Source organism: Anopheles coluzzii, chromosome 3 (genome assembly GCF_943734685.1).
Source record: "Anopheles coluzzii chromosome 3, AcolN3, whole genome shotgun sequence".
Lineage (NCBI taxonomy): Eukaryota > Metazoa > Arthropoda > Insecta > Diptera > Culicidae > Anopheles > Anopheles coluzzii.
In genome coordinates this window covers 84,994,161-85,018,535 of record NC_064671.1, presented here as the reverse complement: position 1 = coordinate 85,018,535, position 24,375 = coordinate 84,994,161, and the positions used below count along the sequence as shown (strand labels likewise).

The window sequence follows — 24,375 nt, the reverse complement described above, 5'->3', positions numbered from 1 at the left end:
ATTTATTGCTTTAAAAGCGAAGATGTCGTTAACCTCCTGTTGAAAAATAACGAAATAAAATAGAGCTCAAAATGGTTTCGTGTTCACATGGGACCTTTCCATTTCTTTCAATCAAACCGCCTATTAATAGACCATATGTGTGCGATAAGGGTCGATACGGAAACGGAAAAAAATTGTGGCTTTAAGTCAATAACAGGAAGGGTTACCACTACTCTACCTAAAGCAACTAAACTGGACCAACAGGCCTCCCAAATCCAAATCTGCACCTCATCCCCTACCCCACTGGGTGAAAGCTAGCCTTGCTCTCCACATTATATTCCACCCTTTCTTTCACACACACTCCTACATTCTTCTTCTTTTCCCCCTTTTGCCCCGTTTACACGCGAAGACAACGAAATTAAATTAAGAGGCAGAATTTTAATTTATTGCCCATTGAAAAAGAAACCGAAACTGACGCGCCAAAGAGTGGGGGAAGAAAGCAGCAGGATGATGATGATGATGATGATGAAGGGAAAAATGCAGCCAGAGGAAACTGTAGCACCACACAGAGGAACGTGCACCGCCACAAGGGGGTTTGTGTGGGAATAAGAAGGTGAAGACTTTTTGGTGTATCGTGCCGATTGGGTTCGGTCTGCTGGTCAGCTATTCGGTCTCCCCTTTTTGCGATTTACCCCCCCTGGAGCTGAAGCCGTTTCTTATCATCGAGGCTATCTGCTTGCTGCCACTGTGCAAATTTCTTATCCCCCCCCCACCCCTTTTTTTGGCCAATTTCTTCCACTTTCCGGTGGAACGCCGGGTGGTACGAAATTGACAGCAGCTTCACGCAATTGTATGCAGTGGGAAAATATCTCCCGCTAATGATATTTATTGTGGCGCAAATGCATTTATTTCGCGAGAAAATTGTGTACCTTTGGCGCCCCTCTTTTTTGGGTTTTTTTTTATTAAGATAAAAGCTGCCTTGTTTGTTAGCAACATTCATTCGCCCCCATATCACTAGGTGCGGCATTTTTGGCTAATTTGAATTTTTACCAGGACCGGGTGATTTCAATTTCAAGATAAGCAGCAGGAAAAGCTTCATATAAAGCTTAAGCCTACGGTAAACCAACGGTGGAGGAATCCCTCTGTGGAGCAAAACCCCTCTGCGGGGGGAGTGTCTTAGTTCCGCCACAGCACACGAAAGGGAATGGCAGAGCAGCAGCAGCAGATGTGTCCGTGCGTGTTTGGGGGAGGAAACGGTTATTTCAACGCTTGCCGCCGCCCACCCCGCTAACATAGATGGCCAGTGAAGCTTGCTTAATGCAATTCATTGCATTCTCTTCCTCCTTCTGCACCTCCTCTTTGCCGAGGGGGCGAAGGAATGTCGGTGGATGCGGCGCGCGCACTCATCCAACATCAAATTCGACTCCGAAGTTTTTCCTGTTTTCCGACGCACACTGCCAAATCATACACAGTGTGTTTTGTAGTAGTTCCACTGCTCGTGTCTATGTGTGTTTGTGTGTGCTGTTACCCTTCGACAACATCTACACTCTGTTGACGTCATGTGTGTGTGTGCGCGATGGTTTTTTTTTCTCGATGGATCGATGATTTTTCCTAATTTTCTTTTGGGTTCAATTTCGTGGTTTTAAACATTGCCGAAATACACGCTACATCTGCTGCAAAGTCTTGGTAAAAAAAACCACATTATAAGCATAAGTAATGGGACGAATAAGATCTGTTTTTTTAGTATAAATATACAAAACAATGCTTAGAGTCACGATTTTTAGACAACCAATTCTTTGACTAGAAAAACGTTGCCTTCAGCGTAAAAAACCAAACTAAAATTGATAAATGTTTCCTGCTAATTTATATTACCCCATGCAGCATAAAGTATAGCCCTAAAATAAATGATATTTTGAAATATAAACAGAATGAGACTCCATAAATAACATATAACATTGCAAAAATCGTTTTTGAAATTAAAACAATCACCACATTCGATGAGTTCGCTATCGTCTTTAGGTAACAAAACATTGTACCAAAATTATAATATATCCATTAAAAATGTCTTTTCACACGCACAGCAAGTCCCCAGCATTGTTTACACGCGAAGATATCGATCAAAACAAAGAGAAAGTGAAGATAAGCCGCCGCTAGCCCCGCCAGCCACACACAGCCACACTATCAATTCGATTTTCTTTTTCGCTCAAATTTTTGGGCTGTAATATTTTCACCGCTTCTCTTGTGTTTGATAATGTTTGGTCCACCCCTTCTCACCCCCAAGGGGGCTGGCTAATAATAACACGTAATGAATGACTGGTGGAAAAAAAACGCCATTCGATCACATTACCCCATCTCGTGTGATGGAGATAGGACAGACTACTCACGCACGCCCACGTACAGAGACGCCAACACGTACAAACAGGTGAAACACCCCCAACCCCCAACGATGGCAACATGTCAGTGACCTTCAACTTCGTAATTCGTGGGTCGAGTGCGGTCGTCAACCAGGGGGGAAGGTGGTACCGATCTTCTATACAGATGCAAACAATGTTTCTCTGCACGTTTTTACGCCTGCTCAATCGCTCTCACTACCTGTCATACGTTGTACGTTACACAGGTTAAATTGTGCTCTGTACACACACACGCTACTACCCAAAACTTACAAAGAATCACATCGTTTATTGTTATGTTATTGGCACCTTTCGCTTTTCCTGCTGCCTGCTGTCGACGATGGAGGCTTTCCCATGTACTGGCGGGGGTCGGGAAGGGCGTGTTAATGTTGCATGTTGATGCAGCACCGATAGCAGCACACACCTGACCGAACCTGTTTCGTGTGCGCACACAGGCGGCGTGTGTAGGAGGAATCGTTGACGATACAGGCCTCTGTCCGTGGTACCTGTTTTTTTCAGGGTGCGAGATTGTATGTTTCTGCCTAGGAAGCAACATATTTGGTGTGAGATGGAAGGCTCTGTCGGCACACACTCTGGACCTGTTTCTGTGAAACATGTGTTTTGTCTCTTATACATGGGGTACGCTTTTGTTCCAGGCAGTATCATTGGATCAGATAACAGTCAAGAAGCATAAACACATTTATAGTGCATTTCTTGATATTAGCATACCATATTTATGGTCAGCCTTTCTTTATTGTGATATACTGACAATAATGTAGTATGTTTTATGTTTCAAAATGTCAATTATCAATCAATCAATATAATAGATTTGTCAAAAGCAAATTTTAAACATTAAAGAATCATTGTACTGTCTTGCCAAAGCCTATATTTTGGAACCTTTTAATGCAAAAACTGGAATTAAAACTATCTTGGCCTATCTTTGTCATAAAATAAAACTTTTGCATTGGATATTTTTCGGAATTTTGTAGGAAAATTTAATCAAAACTTCTTGCACTTCCAGAAAAATGGATGAAAGTTACTTGTGCATTGTACTGTTGGGTTTCATGAATCTTTCGTTGAGATTTATTCATACGAATCAAAGATCCACGAATCTCTGAAGATTCAGGAAACTCCAATTAAAAATCACGAATCTTCAAAGATTCGTTAATCGATAAATATTCAAGAATCTTCAAGATTCAATATTCAAGATCAAGATTCATCAAGATCATGAAGAAAGACGGCACAGTGCTTATTTATAGACAAACTTATTAGTGGATTGTTTTGACGCCCCGTCAATTCTTACTAAATTGAACTTTTAGGGCCCCAGTAGAATGTTAAGATCCAGGACACTATTCAACATAGAATTCAGATCGACTAATTTTGGATCCCACGATCCCTGATTAACAATGATGAGTGCTTATAACTCGCCAGGAAACAATGTCGACTTTAACTTAAATTTAAACAATTTACGGAGCTTTTTTCAGAGCTTAGTATGACGCATCCACAGTTTTTGTTATTTATTTATTTAATTGGTTATATTGACGGTTAAACTAGTTATGTCTAATTGATGCCTATTGATATCTATTGATAATTGATTGAATAATATCAATCTATAATAGTTTATGGATTAATAAACTTTTATAGCTCTGCAGAGATTAATGAATGTTTAAACATGTATGGTGTTCTAGATACTCGATTTGCCCTATCCCGTGGTCGATTTTTGATTTGAATTATTCAGTATAATTCAGCAAAATGAAGTCCTGTAGTTAATTGAGTGTGTTGTGTAAATCAGGCTTTCAGTATGTATCGTTTGCCGCCGTATATGTAAAGTTTGAACCTTAGTAGTGGCATGGTTAAGGGCCCCGTTTGTTATGAAATTGTTATATTAATTTAGATTGCATTTTTTATGATATATTTAAGGCTTCAAACTACTTCAATTTGTGTCACAAAAATAATCCAGATGAAGATTTATTTATTCATTTCAATCAAGTCGTTCGTTATCTGTCCGGCAAAGCTTAACGGAGGTGTGGAAAAACATTATCTTTGCCATGTTGTGTGTGTGTATATTTATAGCTAGCTCCCCCTGTTATGAATATGCATCGCCATTTTCACATAGCAATAGCTGTCCAGATTCGGTTTGATGAATCGGGTTAAGAGGCACTTGAGGAAAAAGGCAACAGTGATACTCTTTCACCAGCCTTAAACCTAACACCAATCGTACGTGGGCCGGTTCGGTTGTCCTGAAGAGTGTGTTAAGATGTAACGCCACCCACTATAACAACCATCCGAAGCATTAGAGAGCAGAAACTACCGTTGACCCTATCGGTGGTTTCGTACCTTAATACCCCCTCCGCATCCGTAAGCTCTGTGATGTTTAGGGAGTCTAACAAAAAACATCCACCAGCGTGGCACAACTCGCCTCCACGCCCTCCCGCAGGCGGCCACTCACGCCAACGGCCGCGACCTCATTGGTAATGCACCGAACATCATCAAATCGACATGCTACTCACGTTTAGTGGGTTAGGAGGTTTGTGCAAAAAAAACAAAAAGCTGAGGGAAGAAAAGAGCGAGAGCCGGGGAAAGATTGAGCAAACTAAAGAACACATAAATTAAATAAATAAGACCCGCCCCTACTGTTTTTTTTGGCCCGCAAAACTTTCTTTTAAGACAATGGAATGAAAAATATCCGCAATATTTCTTCCCTCCATGCCAATCCGCGTTAGAAAGTGCATCCGTGTGCTCTAGTGTTGGTTAGCCAAAATGAGCACGAAACAAAATAAATAAAATGATATTTCAGAAACACATAAAAATGATTCGTTTAAATAAATGGGGGAAGTGAGTGGAGAAATCAAGTTCCAAAAATTTGCACTGTCCAGACACAGTACCCCCTAGGCAGAAAAGAGAGGGAAGGGATGGTGCTGTTTAGGCTGCATAAAAAAACCTTACGTATTTGGACCGTTGGAATCCATTTTCGGAGCATTTCTATTTCCGTTGGCTTCGCGTCGCTTTACGGTGAAAGGTGCAACAGTGTTGTGTATGTGTACTAGAACCAGAAGGAAAAATACACAAACACGAACCGTCACCACCCCTCCTTTGGCAAAAAAGCAAACTGTGTGTGACTGTTGATGATGTCACGATCCGCCGGTTCTGTGTACCAAACCACCCGGCACACGAGTGTGTGACAACCAACCTCCCCCCATTGGCCATCGATTTTTGCCGCTACTGCAAGAAACTCATCATTAATTTGCAAAGACAGGCTTGCGTCATACTAAATTTAGCCGATGCTGTTTTGCGAGATCTATCCGTGTCTGACGGAAAGGTTTTGGTTCCTTTTTTGTCTACATTGTTTTGCCTGCCGCGAATGTTTGGGCTGGCTGGGAGATGGCGCTTCAGTGGTAGAATGACTGGAACGGATTTTAATTTAAAGCTTACACCGGTTTTGTTTTTGCTTGATTTGTTATTCCGGCCCCTGCTAACTGCATCTTATAAATATCTCTCTCTCTCTTTCACCCTCTCCAAAATTCCGATCCAATGATATCACCGAAGCAGTGGAAAATGGGATGATTTTCCGAGACTAATTTCCGAATGGTGCCGGAACATAGACACCCATGCCGAACACACACAGAGACACCAAGCAGAACCGAATGAACTGTGAAACGATCTTTGATTTTCCTTTCGTTTCTTCCCTTTTTCCCCCGCGATCGTATATGATGATGATTGCCCCGTTTATACGAGCGATCGATGTGTGCAGGAGAGGCAAGGTGGGGCGCGGCACGTTGTTAAAGTAGGTGTTAATGGAAATCGGTTCAAAGTTCGTTTGAAATGCCGCTAACTGCCACTGGTGGAGAAGATTAGAAGGGAGTGGATGTTTTCTAAAACATCGTAATGAGAAACGGTATTTCGTTCAAGATTGTGTTGTTTAGCGGATGTATTTACGAACATTAAACATAAGTGAAATACGTTGGGTAAACCAACATTTCTGTTTTATTTTTATGATCGATATTGATAATTCTCCGAAAGGCTGAAAAGATGTGTATATCGTGCAAAGAAGTTGTTGACCATGAAAATGTACCGTCTTGTGTACTACCGGTTCAATACATTTGATTTGGATTTATTGTTCTATTGCGCTTTTACCGTATCGATTTAACAATGACCCACATATTGATGGGAATATTATAATTTATGTACACTGAGGCACACCCAGCAAGTCGGACGAAAGTCACGCCCCACATGGCTGTATGAAGTTGTTCGGGTAAGCTTCGTGTGATGGTTTCGATCCTCAGGCGCTACCGCATAGGTGAAAGCTCGGTAAAATATATATCTATGTCTAGATGTAAAACTGTCGCTGTTAATCCTAAATTTCAAACAGCTTCCTAATGTTTTGGATATCATATAATGTGGGTTTCTAATGTAATTCTCCATGGACTCTCTCAATACGGCATTAGATCTCAAGAATCATTCAGACTTCAAATTTTGACTAACGTATTGAAATGTATTAACATGTTCGTATGTGTTTACTTTCGATATGATATTTAGATAATATACACCTCTCACTAGGAATTAGATCCTTGATTAAGAATTGAGGAAGGTTCTCTGTTCTTTGTTTTCTATTGTAGGGAACTAAATAGTTAATTAGTATTGAAGTATTCAAGGTTTTGTGGTTTTCAATTCTAAGGATATTACTATCATCTCCCTTCAAGGCTTTCTATGTGATCTTCAGAGCTGTCTCTGATCTCTGAGATCTCAGTTTGACTAATTCTTCTCAATTCTGAATTCTATAATGCGTCTTCTTGCCAGTCTAATAACCAATGGAATCACTTCCGGGCTTACAGGCCTTACCAGCGTGTTTACCTTTATATCATCTGATCCCCTCTAGAAAACTGAAGTTATTTATTGAGATGTAAAAATTCTCTTCTGTCAGATCTTAGTTCGTAGTATGTTCTGAGTAATTCGTAGAACAAACCGTCATATGATTCGTGTTGAAGTTCCGTGTGACTTTTTTTCGATCGTTAAATTCACACTATGTTCTCTAGAATGAGTATCACTGTTCCGTTCCATTTATGTCCAATATAAAATCAGCTTCTAAAATGACCGTAAAATATGGTGTGATAATGTATGTTACTGTATTCTACTGCACGCATTCCAATTTCCTTAACACTATCTCTGGTGGGAAACCCCTCACCCCCTTGCAAGGGAGTGAGAGCTTCACAGCAGATGGGCGACTAAAAATAAGGGCGTAGCTACATAATCGCACCTTAGCATGCAACTGCAGACGGTACTACTCTTCCAGAGCCATTGAGAAAAAAGGGGTCAGAAAAACTCATCAGTCTGCTTATCCGCAGTATTAGTCGCTTTTTTCATACAGGTTTTTCCTATATGCTGTGGAAGGCACAGTCCCAAAGTTACACTTCTCCGATCATGCTATAAAGCTATCGGCGGTTTTATGCTTCCGCCACAAGGTCGAGCCACATTTTTGCTTTTGATTTTGTAACTTTTCTCTTCTCCCCCTTTTAATGCACATACGATGACTGTCACAAACTGTGTGGTTGCTGCTCCTGATGTGTGTGTAGTGTTCTTTGCCGCAAGGGCTTGGAATTACTTCCTGACGCAAAACAAACAAAACATCAACTCCGCCAGTCATGCTCGAAGGAGAGGGCACTTAAATAATTAAAATAATGAATCATTCTTCAGGGCAGATTTTCTGTTTTTGTTTTTCTTGTTGTTGTATGAAATCACGTAAATAAAACACCGATTGTGTATTGGAAAAATGGAGTTGTTCTATTAGCTCTTCGATAAGCTTGACTGAGTGTGACCAATGTAAGTTATTAACACGCTGTTGTTCTGTCTGATGCTATATCTGATGATATGCTAGAGCAAATTGTCTATTTCCAACAAATTGAAATACAGTGACGTATTACCAAAACCACAACAATAAAGCAGTGTTGATACACATTATGAATGTATTTCAGACCGGAACTGTTTCAATTATCAATGAACACTAATTACATTTTGAGATGGTTTAATGTCACCTTCCTCATAATCATATTCTCTGCCTTATACATCAACACTTCCTGTCTGTTCCATTCCAAGCTCAACCACCAAAATGACTTCATTCATTGATAAATATTTAACACCCCCAACAGAGTGTTGTTGTCGGCCAGCGGTCCCCAATTTGCCTGTCAGCCCAAGAAGCCGCCTTAGCCGCAATGATTTTGTTATTTCAAGCGTTGACATTCTTGCGTCTGAAGCTTCTATTTGTCATTTATCATCTGTTGGGCGTGTGCATGTGTGTTTGTGAGGAAATTGAGGGCTAGGTCACACGACGACGAACGAATTACAAGGAGGCGCAGGGTGGGAGAGGAGGCCTTTTTTTCTGCGCCCACACTCTTCTCGCTTGATGTCATGCATTCGCCACCCGGGCAGGGGTAGTAATGGGTTATTTACCTGTGGACTGGACCGGTGTGGAAGATACTGTACAGCTGCTACTACTACCACTACCACGAGATCACTTAGACGCTGTGAGGTTAGCGCCTGATGATGACGGCAGCTTTCAGTAAGCCGAAGGCAACCTTCTCGCTCGTTGCGGTGGAGGTTTTTCTCTACCATATTCCGTGGGAGTACGTCCGAGGTTGGTGCGCCGCAGCGAATTCTGTGTCGCTCTTAAAATCACCGCGCCGTGATCGTAGGACTCTGGCCGGGCGAAATACACAAAATCACCATTAAAACAAACCGATTGGCATGTGTGTGTCTGTGGGTTGGCAAGTTTTGGAGCGTTTCCAGTCTTTCAAGACCCTGTCGATATTAAACCGTGCGTCAATATGTAACGAAATCGTCGGCACCGAACAACGGAGATGTTGTGGAAAGCAAATGAAACAAATGAGACATGTGCTTTACTTTTAGGTATCTCCAATGTCTTGGAGTTAATTGTGTTTAGGTTTTCTGTGTATGTTTTTCCAAAAATAACCGTAACATTAAGATATTGCGGATAACTTGAACATCTCGGAGCATTGGAACTCATGGTTTTACGATAAAACGTGCCGTAATGCTTGCCGACGCTGGAAATAGTGCTTCTGTCGATGCCGATTCAGATGAATTCTATTCCACCACGGGGCATGCATGTTTGTCCAACGCCCAAGAGCCAACTCTACTTGCCCATGCACGTTGTAATTTATCTTGAGCCATTTTTTCAATACTTAGATCCACTGCTAGACATTCGCACTTTAATTACCGCCCTTAGCAGCAACAGCTTCGTTCGAAAAAGTTAGTGCAAGGTGAAACCTGAAGCCAAGCAACACCCAACAATTCCAGAAGAGACTCCAGAAAAAAGGCAAATTCCAACAAACAAATCATTAGCTGCTGCTGCTGCTGGGTGATGGAGATGAGCAAGGAAAGAAAGGGAAGTGGTACCGCCCAAGGTCTGAAACGAATGCGGCAAGCAGTATGCATTGCAGTGTCTGTGTGTGTAAATAGAGAGGAGCTGATGTCTGTAAGATCCGGTTGCATTTCCTTCGGTAGCGTAAACAAAAATTCAAAGTTAAGCTGAAATTGCTGGCTTGGAGCTGCTGGCGAGTTGCCGGGCGAGTGCCTCCGTACGTCTGGTAGACCTACTACCAGCACGCGAGATATTATGTGTGGCAAATACAGAAACATGATGTGTGTTGGTAGTGGAGGTCGTCGTCTCTACGCCGTCCGACTGCTGCTCTTTTGTTATGCTGCAGCAAAAGGCAATTATTGCCCAACTTACACTGCATCAACGACTTCTTGGAGCGCATAGCTCTTGCGCGTACGTACGTCATCTCTGATTGAATAAGACCCTACGCCAGAAGCGGCAGCAGATACAGCAACCGCAGCAGAGTAACGAGATAAAAGGGGTGAAGACGAGATGAAAATGGTTTTATGCTACTGGCCGTATCAGCACACAATACAGGCTCTCAGCGCCCGCGATCTCTTCGGGGTGGGTGAACTTGATCCGCAATTCGCCTCATATTTCCCTCGTCTCACTCTCATCTTCATCTCGCACGTCCGGCTTGTGCCCTATTATGTGGAACGAAAATAATAATCTCCTATAAAACAATCGAATATGAGTCGCCGCGTTTCCCGGGCTGTGATCGATGATGATCGGTTTGTCGGAGGGTCGTATGGAAGAAAACGATCGGCAGAAGTGGGATACTGCTGGTGAGAAGGGTGAAATATTTCCATGAAATTAACCCCACTTTGCTACTACCCGGTCGCTAAACGGAACAGAGCGTACGACGAACACTCGTAGCAGCTTGGAGGCTGAAAGTGGAATTTCTGATCGGTTTTCCACCCATTCCCGATCGTTCCGCCAAAGTCAAAGTCGGTGGTAGTGGTGGTACAATGCGTTATGGGTGATAGTCGGCGATAGAGGCTGCGGCCGACTGCTTCTTGTGCTGCTGCATTCGATTGAGTAATAATGATGATTATCTTGGCAACTTTCCTGCTCCGGCCTCAGGCCCCATGGATGATCCCCAGAGACGCGAGAGTAGAAAATTCTCCCAACGCGTCCGACGAACCATGACAAATGGAAAGCAAAACTGTCGTGTCCCGCCAACGAACGTCAAATGACACACCGCGTTACGGTTGATCTTGTTTCATACGATCGGGGTTTGGATCCATCTGGTCAATCAAAGCGGAGTGGAACCGAAGTAAAGTACTTTCATCACAACATATTATAACATTTCCACGCCATTCCCATCATCGCATTGCTGCGGCGACACATGGTGGTGGAGAAATATCGAAACTAACGGAATGTGTATACTTAATTGCGGGATCTATTTTCGTTTCGTATTGGTTATAATATTGCTTACGATACTTGTCGCTCGTCTTCTGGCGGGTCTGGAATTTGAACCATTTTGATGAGAGAGTGATGCAACCTGCCGGCAGCCGCCAATCCAACCCGCACGGTCTGTCACTCACCATCATCACTCCGCGATCGGTGGTAGTTAATGGCGGTTCCGGATTGTCATATATATATATATACACACTGCCTGCTACGTTGGCGGTTTGAGCGACGTTTGATCGTGCCTCGAAATTACCACTAATTTATTTGTTTAGTTTCGATTCGTTTTCGGAAAGGGTTTTTTTTTCTTGAGACGATCAATTCTTTTTTGTGGGTTTTTGTTTCGTTACGCTTACGCGATCTTCTTCCTTAACGCGCACAGACCCCAAAAAGGCTTACGTCACTGTGTTCGAGAAAGATTTCAATTGAGATCCAACCTCTCTCGCACCGTCATCTTGCTTTTGGGGTTTGTTTGGTTGATCGGCTGCCAATCGTTTTGAGGCTACATCGAAGCCGTGATTAAACAAAATGGCTCTCCTTGTTATGTTTGCTGACAGTTTTTCTTGTTCTAGGGTTCAAACAAGGCTTAAACTCACTACCTGCGCTGTGCTAGTCCGATCGTATACCACAACACCACGAGCGTACATCTGACTGCATCGATAAGAGATCGATTTGTATTCTTCTTGGTCAGTCTGGCAATAAGCGCGTTATAATTCTGTTTTACCCGTTCAGTCAATAATAAATTCTATGGAACTGATATTTATTTTTATTTGCATAGATTCTAACGAAACTGTTGTTTTTTTTCCTTTTAGTGATGGTTTAACTTCCTCATTCGACATAATTTCAAACTATTGTTTTGGCCATTGCTGCGAATATGACGTAGTTTTGCGCAACTAAAAACAGAAGGAAACGTTACCTGCATTTACTATGACACAACCCTTAACAAGTATAGCACATTTGACTTCTTAACAATATGGAGTGTACTTTTGGTGTACCTGCAAACCTCCGGTTTAGGTTCTTTTAAATCTAACCCGTTTTTAGTATTTTAAAGAACTATAAAGTTTCATTCATATTTTGCAAAAAAAAAAAACTAGTCACTAGTACCTCTTTCCCATCTATGTCTTGTCATGTTGCAGCAGGTTTAAAGTTTTTTGTTTTTTCTCTCTCAAGACCATTTGCACAACACGTACCGCACAGCAGAGAATTACGGAAGCATGTGGTTTATGTTGCGGTTCAGACCATGCCACTGACACATGGCCCGTGGTTGGCCCTTTGCTTCCCTCTCTTTCGCTCTGTTTGCCTTTGGAGTTCCACACCAAAAAGACGATGTCTGTTGAACCTTGTCGCTGGTAGGGCATAACGATGGACATAAAATCGTGACGCGTAACAAGGAGCGTCTATCGGTGCGTAGCAAGACAACTGAAGGTGAAAGAGGGATGAGTGACGAAAAGTGTTGTCGTGCTAGCAAACTTGTTGCGTTGGTGACCCAACGTCGTCGTGGGCCCTTAGTGTGGCTGGGATGCTGATCTTTGATCCAATTTGGAAAGGGAATAAGAGCTAGCAGCAGCGCGTGAATGGCTGCAGGGAGACATAAAGGGTCAAGCACGTGCTGAGCTGTACTAATTTATTTGTTGATTAACTACCTTCAATGGGGGGAGCGACCCGTGTCTGGGCTGGCATTTCCATGTCGGACGAAGAAAACATTACTGTTCCCTCACCTTTCCATTCGGTTCGTCGTGTTTATCCGCAGTGCTCACTACTTTTGTTTTTTGCCAAAGCAACTGCGACGACCTCCTCTAGCTGGGAAGCGTTTTGAGGTTCATTTTCCATCAACCACAAAAACAGTGTACATTTTCTCTTCAACGACACGTTTTACGCGTTCCACAGATTGCCACGGACGGCTACATGGTTACGAAAACAGCAACATCGTAACCGTGTATGTGTGTGTGTGCGTGTCTGTTTATGCCCAGCAGTGTTTATTTTTCCCTTCAGTTCAGCCGCGCGATCCCTGTGGCGAGACACTGTCTGTCTTGTGTTTGTTGGAGCAGCGAGTCACTTACCGAGTCACATCATCCTGTGAGCACCTGAGACATCATCTTCCCGCGGTGGCAAAAGCGTTACCAAACCCACCCCAAAACGGTCCAACGCGTAGGGACAAGGGCCGTTTGTTGTTATTGTTGTTGCATTTCGTCGATTCCGTCATGGATGGCGTTTAACTGGCCGCGCGTTCTCTTTGCCCGAGGTACGTTTACGTTGTCTTTTGGTGCAGCAGCAGTAGGCTTTCGCTTTCTCCTTCGGAACGGTTTTCACTGCTTCCAGCGCCGAGTTGACCAGCCCGGGATTTGCCTATCGCCCTCTGACCACACCCCCCCTTACCGTGTCACCTTGATGCAACCCATCGAAGAAAGTGGTGACCTGGCACTGGGTGGTTGTCAGCTTCTCCTTCAGCTTTCAAGTTACCTCTCGGGGGCCGGCGGATGAGTGTGAGAAAGTAGCGCCAAGAATTTGAGATGCTTGAACTTTCTCCTGTGTGATCATGGGCGAGCAAGAGGAGACAGGGCCCTTACCCTGCCGGCCGGGTTGTAAGTTGGCCGAGCACGTTTTGGTCACGGGTAGTGCAGACGTCAGATGTCGTAATGTATCACACAGCACTGCTCCTCCCCGTCGTGACAGTTGCTGCAGCTCAGTCACGACTCTATTACCCAGTCCCGCGTCAAGTGCAATGTGCACTTGTGTGCATACACGGGACAAGAACTTGCTTGTCCGATTATTATCGCATTCGGAACTGAACACCTTCCCGATCCAACAGAGTGATAAGGTTTCCAGGCAAAGAGAGAGAGAGAGAGAGATTCAAACTCCCCAAAACATGGCCCGGTGTGAACTCTAAAGATCACTAATTGCGTCTCGCAGTACTCGTGAGTCACGGTTGAACTCGATAGTTTACACCTTCCCGGGCAGCAGCGCCACCACCTGTAGCTAATTTACGATCCGCGCACCCGGGTAAATGCTTCGCCGGAGGTCCACCCGGGGGCCAATCGATGGCCAAAGAGCGCGTGTACACACGATCACTGCACAATTGCCACCGAGCTCGGTTGCGGTCGATTAAGTTGCGCTCGCGCCACCAACAACAGGTTTTTATGGATTTGCGGAAAACTGTGGTTACCTGGGGTGTACGCGTACCGAGATTTGTAATCGTGCTGTCGGTAAGCATCTGGCAACGGTACCGATCATGAGCGGACGTACGCATTTGTATGGTACATTGGACACAACACAGGGCACAGGAGGGAATAAAGCTGTTGTGGCTTAGGAAAGCGTCGTGTACCACATTTCTTTACAGCCGCCGTTGAAGTTGTCCGCTTGATTGAGATGTCTTAATTGACACCTTCTTGTGGTAGAGTGTTCGTGCTCTCGTGTAGCTACTATTCCAAAGGAATGCACGATATTACACACTGCCAATTGGAGATGTTGTGCCAATGAAGATCATGTTCCTAACCTATACTCCTATTGTATCTGAGATGCTGGATAAGTGATGTTACAGAATGTTATTTGATTTTGAGTTAAGCAGAAGTAGCAGCAGCAACAAAAAGATCATAACGTAATACAAAACCTCGTAAGTGTGATATCATTACGTCATGTTTTGTCGCACTTGTGCGTGGTTTATGTGCATAAATTACGATTGGCCACTACACACACATTCTCCACCATCCGGACGATGGCCACACACACTGCTAAACGGTGATAGTTGCGACGAAACGAGAATATATACTCACCATTTGCCAAGATGTATGTAAATCTCCGTACCACGAAGAGAGGGGAGTTAAAGACCAACGTACAAGGCGCGTCGGTGGTGTCACATTTCTTGTAGGTGGAATTCACCTACAGTAATGTAGAATGCCTGGCGTGGCTGTGTGTCATTTCGACAGTGTAGGAGTAGCGAACATTTTGGAACTTTAGAAGCGGACGCTCAACAGCAGGATGTGGTTTCGTGTTTTTGCTGCTTTTTTGATCGTTTTGTGTTTCGCTATGCATTTGAAAGAAACTGAATGTTTTGCTTTGTTGGTATAAAATATTACTTTACATGCTTACATAACAGCAGGTCCTCTCCTCACGCCCTACGGAGCATGCAAAATGCTTCATTTTGTCCCTTCAAATGTGGTAACAGGGACAAAAACACACTGTCTGACAAGTTCCGAGCGACAGAAGACAAACTTCTCCCGTGCTGCCATTTATATAAATCACTCGAATGGCTAGTCGTTATGGCTAGCATTTATTGGCACATCCAAATAGGACTTCAACAAAACAACAACGAATCTTCTCTCCACCATAACTCATCGTGTGTGACAATGAAAACAATCCGCACCATTATTGGAACACACTGCACCACCAAAGGTTCCGACAAAAGGTAGTAAAGTTCTGTTCGAAAATAGTCTTTGAAATCGATACGCCACCGTCTAGGTTAGGTGCTGCGAAGATATTTATGTAGCGTTGCGCGAGAACCAATGTAATGCTACTCACCCGCGCGCATATGCTTAGACATGCAAAGCAACATTGCTGATTGCTATTGCACCGGAAGCAGGAGACACGAAACCTGAGACAGACGAGAGGCGTGCACCACTGCCAGGCGTGTGTGTTGGGGCGTTGACGCGCCCTGAAACTCCGGAACTCACGATCAGTCATCCGGTGTGTGTGTGTGTGCGTTTGTGTGGAGAAAGAGAATTCCTTAAGTCGCGTCTGAAAACGGAACGGGGAATAGTGATTGGAATGATTGGACGTCACTTTCCGTTTTGGAGGCGCGCAGGAGAGGGGCGTTGCAAAAAATGCAGCGGAACGGAAATTATCATACCAGACACACATACATAAACAGTAATGTGGCGCGGAGCGTTGGAATTGCACCGAATGCCGATTTGGCGTGGGATACCTTGCTCTGGCCACCGAAGTCGAACCTGAAGTCGTTAGCCGGTTCGAAGTCTGCAGTCACGAAGCCTCCTGGGTTGAGCGCGCGCCCCGTCTGTGCAGTTTACGATTTCTTCCACTCATTCGTAGGATTTGATTGATCGCCGCAAGTTGGAGTGCTTTTCTCAAAGGGGAAATCAATTCTTCGCCGATCGACTCTCCCGGTTCGCTGGGATATGTATCTTCGTACTTTCTATCGCTAACCCACACTTGCTTATATTCTCCAGGGCAAGCTTCCAATGCGCGTTGAAAGAAGAGGCACCGGGTGAGCGCGATCGCGCCAGTTTGCGCATCATCATAAACGCTTAATTGTGCAATTAATTAATATTGACTAATAGATCAATTAGGGTCAGAAACGGTATCGTTTCCTTCTACCACCGGTCGCTTCGTGCGGTTGTAATGATGCCGCCGCTCTCAGGTATATCGAGTTCTTCTGCTGCTCCCGTTCCGACTAGAAGACGACGACCTGACCACCCGACAGCTGTCAGTTTCGTTCGCTTGGCAAATGATATGAAAGCTGAGGTCGCACTCTCTTGAGGACTCCGTTGAGTGGTGGTGGTTGGTGGTTTAAGCAAAAGCGAACGGATTGCGTTGGTTGTACCGGGAAGCTGTCAACGAATGTTTATTTGCAGCCCCAGAGGGGTTCGAAAGGGGTAGGCGTTTCGATTGAAATAGGTCTGCATAAATTAGATGACCTTCTTTTATACTGTATTTGATGGTTTTTGCTATCAATTATGGATGCAAATTATTGAAAAAGAAGGTTATACAGTAGTAAAATTGTATGATAAATCTTCAATCAGCCGGTCTCGTAGTACAGTCGTCAACTCGTACGACTTAACAACATGCCCGTCATGGGTTCAATCCCCAAATAGACCGTGCCGCCATACGTAGGAATGACTATCCTGCTATGGGGGGGGAGGAATCAATTAGTCACTGAAAGCCAAGCCCACAAGTCGGTACAGGCAAGCCTTGACCGACATCGGTTGTTGAGCCAAAGAAGAAGAAGAAGAAGAAATCTTCAATAATTCCCTTAATCATTATTTTTCCATGGTTATTGAACCTGGTAAGGAAGCTTTATATCATTACTATCAGTAATCATAATATTAGGCATTCTATTCCACCATACGGCTTCCGTTTTCGTTTCTCTAGCTGCCGCCGTCGCCGCTATTCTCACTATCCGATTTCGCTCTCGCTCTCTAATGTGCAAATTTATGTTCCACACCACTACGGAAGCCCAATTTGAACTGCTTGGTCGTCTCTCCTACTGCTACCACTATCGATCGAAGCGACCAAAAATCACGCCCAAGCACGGCTTTTTTTTCGCTCGTCGGTTGATATATGACGCTCTCCATACCATAGCTTCAAGGCTTGTCTCGAAGCTTGTCCGATCAACAGCAACAAATGAAAAAAGGGTAGTGGTGGAAGCAACCCTCACACACGACGACCAACCCAGAAGGGGTGAACGGGTGACTCCGTGCGGTGAACTTGGCATTGTTGTTCGCTAAGTGGCCTGTCGTAGGCCCCCCCACCAGTGTCGTGTCGGTGTCGAACGCATCGGGCGTCTCGTTATTGACACTCTTTGCCACGGAGGTTAAGGTTTTGCAGTTTTCAGCAAAGCGTCTAGTCTCAAGCATGTTACACAACATGCCAAACCCAATGTGCCAACAGTGTGGGAGCTCGTTTTCGGGACGCTTTTTGCCTGGTACTAGGTTTTCCGGATGTATGTTTCTGGGAATATGAAATTCTAATAGTTGTATGTTTCTGTACTCCCGGAATAATGTATGACGTAAAATCGACACGAATCGGGATATTGAAATCGGCTTGGCAACTGCTTCAAGATGCTTAAATTATGGCTGGTGTAGAAGAACATGACGTTATTCAATATTTTTGAATTCAGTAGTAGCAGCTGATATACTTACAGGCCAACATACTATATCACGCACAACCTATATTCCATAAATTACCATTATTAGTCATTCTTTGGCATAATCTACCCACAAAAAAGCGGTTAAAAACTTTAAATCCCCTCACCAAATTTCTTTCGATTGAGATCTGTGATTGTCGGCGGAAATGTTGTCTTCATCCAATTCCATTCCACTAATTCATCCGGCAATACACACACACATACCGAACTCCGAAAAGGGAAGCAAAAATATTACCATGTTTTTATAAATCAATCCGTCCGTGTCCCCTGCGTTGTTTGCCACGGCTGTCGGATGTGATGGGCGGTTTTCTTTCAAAACAACTTCAAACTCCAAAAAGGTATCGCTTCAAAATGACTAAAAACATCATCATCCACATCATCGTCATCATGATCGTGGGTTTATACTGGGACAGCCTTTTCTCGGTGCTTCTTCTGCGATACTGGGGAGTGAAATGTTGGAACCGTGATAGAGACAGTTCATAAATATTTTCTCCCGGTGTGGTTTCGTACCGCCTTTTCGTTGTCGTCTAAGACGACTCTGCTGATGGCAGTAGGATGCATAAGCCTTCTCAAAACGACCTTATTGTTGAGCGATGGGATTTAGATATCATGAGCCAAGGTTTTTTCTCCATCTTCTGTGAAGATAAATAAACAATACAGGGAAATGGGTTTCGAAACACATGCCTTTATGGTGTATAAATTTCGCGTTACATCCCACAGTACACTACACATCTTCTTTCCGATCTTTATCACTTAATGAAGCTTAAGGTATCAACGTCAGCATCGCATCAATATGCTGTTTCCTGTTGCATCTTGTCTGCAGCATATCTCACGCTCAAGACCCCTTCAGCGGATGATGGTTGTTTGTGAGCGGCATCGAAAAACACAGCTGCGTTTGCACACCTTAAGCCATTGCCTAGTTATGTTCCTGATGATGATGGTGAAGATGATATTAATCAGACTGCGCTAGAGGGTTGTGTGCATGTGCCGGTACCGGTCGGCTCGTTAATGAGCGGTGAATTGGTTTGATTCCTCAGCATTTACTTGACAAACGCGTCATCAGCCCAGGTACACACGGTACGCTCTCTATACACGATTTCAACTCCACCGGTACAGTTATTCCCGAGGGGAGAGTTCTTGTACAATCTTTCACCGTCGCCTATCTCTCGCGCCCCGTTGCTTTATCGCGCAGCAATAGCACACCCGAGCACATGCTGCATGGCATGGCGGCAGTGTTTGGGATGGGGATGGGTTTATTTTTAAGATCACACAAACCAATCCCCCTCCCCCCTGCCATCTTCTCCTCCAGCAAGAAGAGAGTTCGTTGTGGTTGTCGACCGAGCAACGCCAGATTGACGACGGGTGCCGTCCCGAGCATTTGGATGCATCGAACGATCTTTTCGTTAGAGTCGCATTAGCGGACGGGCGAGCGATGCACAATTTATGCGCGTGAACGAACGCATTAGATGGCAGCTTGGGTGCGTGTATGTGTGTTTATTTTTGCACCACGGCAGTTGCTATTCTCAGGCAGCTCAGGCTTGTTGAGCGGTCATGGACGTGTGTCGCGGGTGAGTCATTCGGGATTGGGAGTGACCAAGTGTGGAAAATCTAACTAGAAATCGGGTGGATCGCAAGTGACATCCATTTCAAATTAACTGCAAAAGTTAAACTGTTCTCATTATGGTTATAAGTACAATACACGAAAGATACTGAAATTTTAAGTTTAATATTTTATAATGTTCTATCTGATGTATCTGAGTATGTCTAAGTGTCCCCAGATGGACCATCGCATGTACCGATTATATGGGTGCAGCATGAAAAATGGGTCTTAATAATTATACGAATGGTATGGCCCCTTGCTCCAAAGTGTGAAGAAGTGCTTAAGATAGGTAGAGGACGTTGATTACAGAGCTACTAATGATCATGACCTAAAGCTAAGCGTCAGACACTTATTGCTGGAGTAAACTGAAAGCACGATTGTGTTATCATTTTGATTCTCAAAACCGAAAACCTCCATGTATTTAGGTTATCTAAATTGTCTTTTTTTTGCTATGCACAAACTAAAACTGCCTTATCAACCTTTTTTTCCTGTTATTGTTGTGATGCAATTGTCACTATATATAGATATAAACATCATGCTCTCGGCAAAATGTAAAAAATCGTTAAATGAGCATGTTACCGGATCAACAAAACACATTTGCCGTTTGGTGTAATTAATTCCGACAGGCAGCTTAAACACACATGCTCAAGTGGATGACATTGACCACAGGATGTGTTCAGGCAAGAGGCAAGGGATGGAGACGAGGCTTGAAACGTGACTCCCTGACAGATAGGTACAAATCCGACGCTGTCGTTTCCTGTACCATGAGAAAGCGAAGAACAAGAGGAAAAACGAAGTAAATGAAAATAATTTCAAAAAAAGAAAGAATGGATTTACTACATCGGTTAAATTTTTTATTTGATTAAAAATGAAAAATAAAAAATGTCACTAATTTAGCACTGATTTGTGGCAATATTTTATCCCTGTAAGCTTTTAACTTTCTATGAACAATCTCTTTAAATGAGGCGGCTTAAAGCGATAAAATATCCATAATTAAATTAGGACATTCCTACACTGCTCCCTACCAAACCAAAGGTCAATGCATACACAAATTAGTGGCGTTGATTTTCCGTAAAACTTCCCTCATTCCGCTAGCAGCGCACCGTGACAGCCATTTAAAATCTGTGTGTTATGCTTCTTTAATGAATACGCCCACTTTCGCGTATTCGAAAATTAAAAACAAAAAAAGCACGGCCATAAGCTTAAAACGGAAAGAGGAATGTGTGTAAAGAGATCCAGGTGAGCCGACGAGTGCTGCGGAATGTAGAATGCACACAAAGCTCTCACACAAACACAGCAGCAAGCACCAAGCCGTCCAGGAACAGCGTGGGACTGCCGGGACTGCCAGACCACCACGGTTTTGGAAAATGGAACGCGCCCAGCGGCAGAAGCAGCAGCAGCACTGCGGCGATACTTTGCACAATTGGGCGAGCGCAAAACCACGTGTGTGTGTTGGTGTGTGTATAATATCGATTTATTTCGACCGACTAAACGACCTCAACACGGTTGTTGAAGAAGAAGAGCCTGGCCTGCTGCAGCGCTCTTCCGGCTCTGGCGTGTGCTGCTCGCATTAGCTGGTTGAACAGTTTGTGGGCTAATTTCTGTTACAGACACCCTCCTGCCAGCTAGCTTGAAGAGGGTGTGTTAAAAGTTCACTCGGAAGGCACGAAGAAGACGCGTGCTTTCGATTCTCTTCTCGCTCGAGTTCCCCTTGGAAAGGGCTAAAGCTCGATGGATTAAATCCACGCTGTTGGGGGAGCTGATTCGCAGCCAAGATGTGTACCGATTGTGTGACGTTTCTGGGTGTATTAATTGGAAAAGTTTTCTCTTTTAGTGGTGCGCGTTTTGTTTTTAAAGAGATTTGCAGCTTGCAGCAAGACACGTTATCTGGAATTTCCCATAAGGATTAGGCAAGTTGGTAGTGATTTAGCCCGTAGAAAATGAAGTTATCGGTAACATGAGCAACGGATGGCTCAGCATTATCCAATATGTATTATGTTCCATGAGCACTAACGCCTCCATCTTGTAACGCAAACTCATTCCTAACTAGCATTACACTGCATTATGCGTGTAGGTGTGATAGTTAAGCACAGTGCCGGCACAAGCCCATGATTAATGTTGCATATTCATGCGTGTGGTACTAACGAGCCCTCTGGGAGGTAAAGGTGTTTGAACAGTTCCAAACCACCACCACTACAACCACCACTGAAACCACCACAAGGCACACAATCTTAAGCAAAAAGGTAAACAAACTCTCTTCTCCCCTTAGTGTGATTCCGTGTAAATCAGGTTTCGTTTTCGGCCAGATTACTCTGCCTGGTGGTGGATGTGGCACACCACGGGCAAAACGTTCACCTTTAACCCCGACCAAACATTGGGTTGGTGGGAATAGGGGTGGTGTGCGGGGCATTTGAGGTCAACGTTATTTAGTACGGTTTTTAGTTGCCGTTAAAGCACCAACACCTAACGGCGGTGGAGCGATGAATGAATGGTTTCGGCTCCGGAACCCGGTCCATAATTATGCCAATGAAAAGTCAACGAGCGTCACGCACGCCGCTGCCGCCGCCGAAGAAGTAATGTTGTGGGTGGTGGTGGGGGGCAAATGTTTTGCCTGCAAATCGGAATGACGTCTTGGAGCGGAGACGCAATACAGTCAATGTAATTGGTTGTTTTCGGGGGAAAATCATCAAGGAAATGAATCTCATCTTTTCTGGAAAATTTGACAAACTAATCACAAACATTAGGCGCGCATTAAATGTCCTTCTGGGCGGGATAGTGGTAGTCCCAAGGACAAAGTCCCTTTTTTGTTGAGGGGGATGTTCCCCCGATTATGTCTGACCTCCAGTCCAAGTAGTGCCATTGTTGGCGAGGAAGAAAACAATAAAATTAAACGTTTTACGGCCTTGCGGTCCCGAGTTGACGCACACACATATATGGTGTTTGGTGTGTTACGGATGGGTTGGGTGGGTTGCCTCGCAACTCACCACCCTTTGCCCAACTCTCAAGCAAGAAGGGCTCACGCAACTGTGTCATATACCTACCACACGCGCGCATTACCTCTTGAAGAGTCAGTCGGTGAAGTTTTTTTTTGTAGCCTTGTCACACTTTACGCGTGGCCTACACACCGCCGTGTGTAAGATGGGTTGATGTGATCGCTTGTGCGTGGTGCAGTTGACAGATGTTGACTGATATTCTCTAGAAAACATTTGCAATTATTGTGCCACCCCACAATACGTGACAGTGCTTTTTTTTTGTCTGGAGAAGAAAAACAAAACTTACGACGACGACGACGACGACAATCTGTCTCGCGCAACAATGGAGCGATTAATTTGTCTTTTAGCACATGGCGTTGTTATCTTGATCCGCCGCAATATGCCTGCCTCCAAAACGCGCCGAAGGTTTCAGGTTACGGCGAACGCAATGAAGTAATACACCTCCAATTTAGTTATGTCACAGTCTGCTTGGGAAGCAATTTATCATTAAAAAAGTGGCATACAATGCACATTTTCACCAAGATGCAGACTAAGATTTTGTAACGTTTGAGGGATAGACATCCATACCACTCTCACTTGCAAACAAACGAGTCACTAACTGGAATTGTTATTCTTCCCCATCTCCTTGCTTCCTTCCACAGGCCAAACAGAGAGCGTCAGTCAGGTGGCTGCTCTCGAAAGCGTACAACAATCGTGTGCCAGAGATACTGAAGGATCCGTTCTACCGCGACCACGAGGGCCAGGACCATCTGAAGCCGCAGATCGTGGTCGGGCTGGGCAACGCGTCGATCTACTGTCAGGTGCTGAGCAACATCTACTCGGACCCGAACTACCAGAGCCTGAACCATTGGTCGATCCTGCAGACGCTCTCGCGGAAGGGGGTGCCGCTGAACGAGTCGTCCGATCAGCCTCTGACCGAGACGGTACTCATACAGACGAATCCTCTTAGAATTGTGAGTATCAAATCTTGCCCGATGTAGTAGGCCCGTCAATAGCAATGCTTATAATATCATGTTCTTTCTCTCGTCTCTCTCCCTCCAGAATGCACATATGACTGTGATAGAAGCGCTGATGGTGTTATACGCTAAAGAGGTGGCTTCCAGTGGAAGAATTTCCAGTGCTTTAGAGAGGTACGTATTGCCAGTTAGCCGTGTTAGATGAGTTCCGAGGAGTTCGGATGACATCGCTCACGTTACACGAACGAGTGCCTTCCTCGAAGCGATGATGCAACAGCGCTCCATTCCGCAAACGACCGGACAGGTCCAAAAATCCTTGGAAGAAGCTATTCTGTAATCTAATACCCCTCGGCACACAAACACACACTGTCGTGTGCGCTTTACCGCACTTGTTGATGCAGTTCCAGTTGTCCGGAGCCGAGGGTGCCTAAACCACCATCAACATGTAGGGGTGTTGTGGCACACTCCCCTTACACACTCCATGTCACCTCAAACACCACAAAGGGTGTGTGAGTGTGTCTGTGCGTTGAAAGGTTCGGATTATCGATTCCACACAGTAGCACCGTGGAGTTTCGTTTTGTCGCTATCCATAGTTACGGGAGCGAATCCATGCCACCACAGGGTGGTGTGCCTCCTTATTCTTAAGCGCCGTGTTGTAGTCGTGTGCCATCCCCCCCCCCCCCCCCGCTATGCTTATTCGCTAATGTGTGCCGCAAGTTAGCGGAGTCCGTTTAGGAAAAAGCTACGCCCTAAAGCGTAGTAGAGGAAGATTTGGCCAAC

General features: G+C 44.4%; 1 protein-coding gene across 17 annotated transcripts in view; it reads left to right on the top strand.

The window, feature by feature from the left end:
• The window catches only part of LOC120959462 (patronin), a 59,843-nt gene that overhangs the window by 5,968 nt on the left and 29,500 nt on the right, over positions 1-24,375 (top strand). For all 17 annotated transcript variants that reach the window (XM_040382862.2, XM_040382871.2, XM_049610380.1 and 14 more), the window contains exons 2-3: positions 23,281-23,592; positions 23,681-23,769. In XM_040382862.2, coding sequence (XP_040238796.2) covers positions 23,281-23,592; positions 23,681-23,769 — 401 coding nt within the window. The remainder of the gene's footprint in view (positions 1-23,280; positions 23,593-23,680; positions 23,770-24,375) is intronic.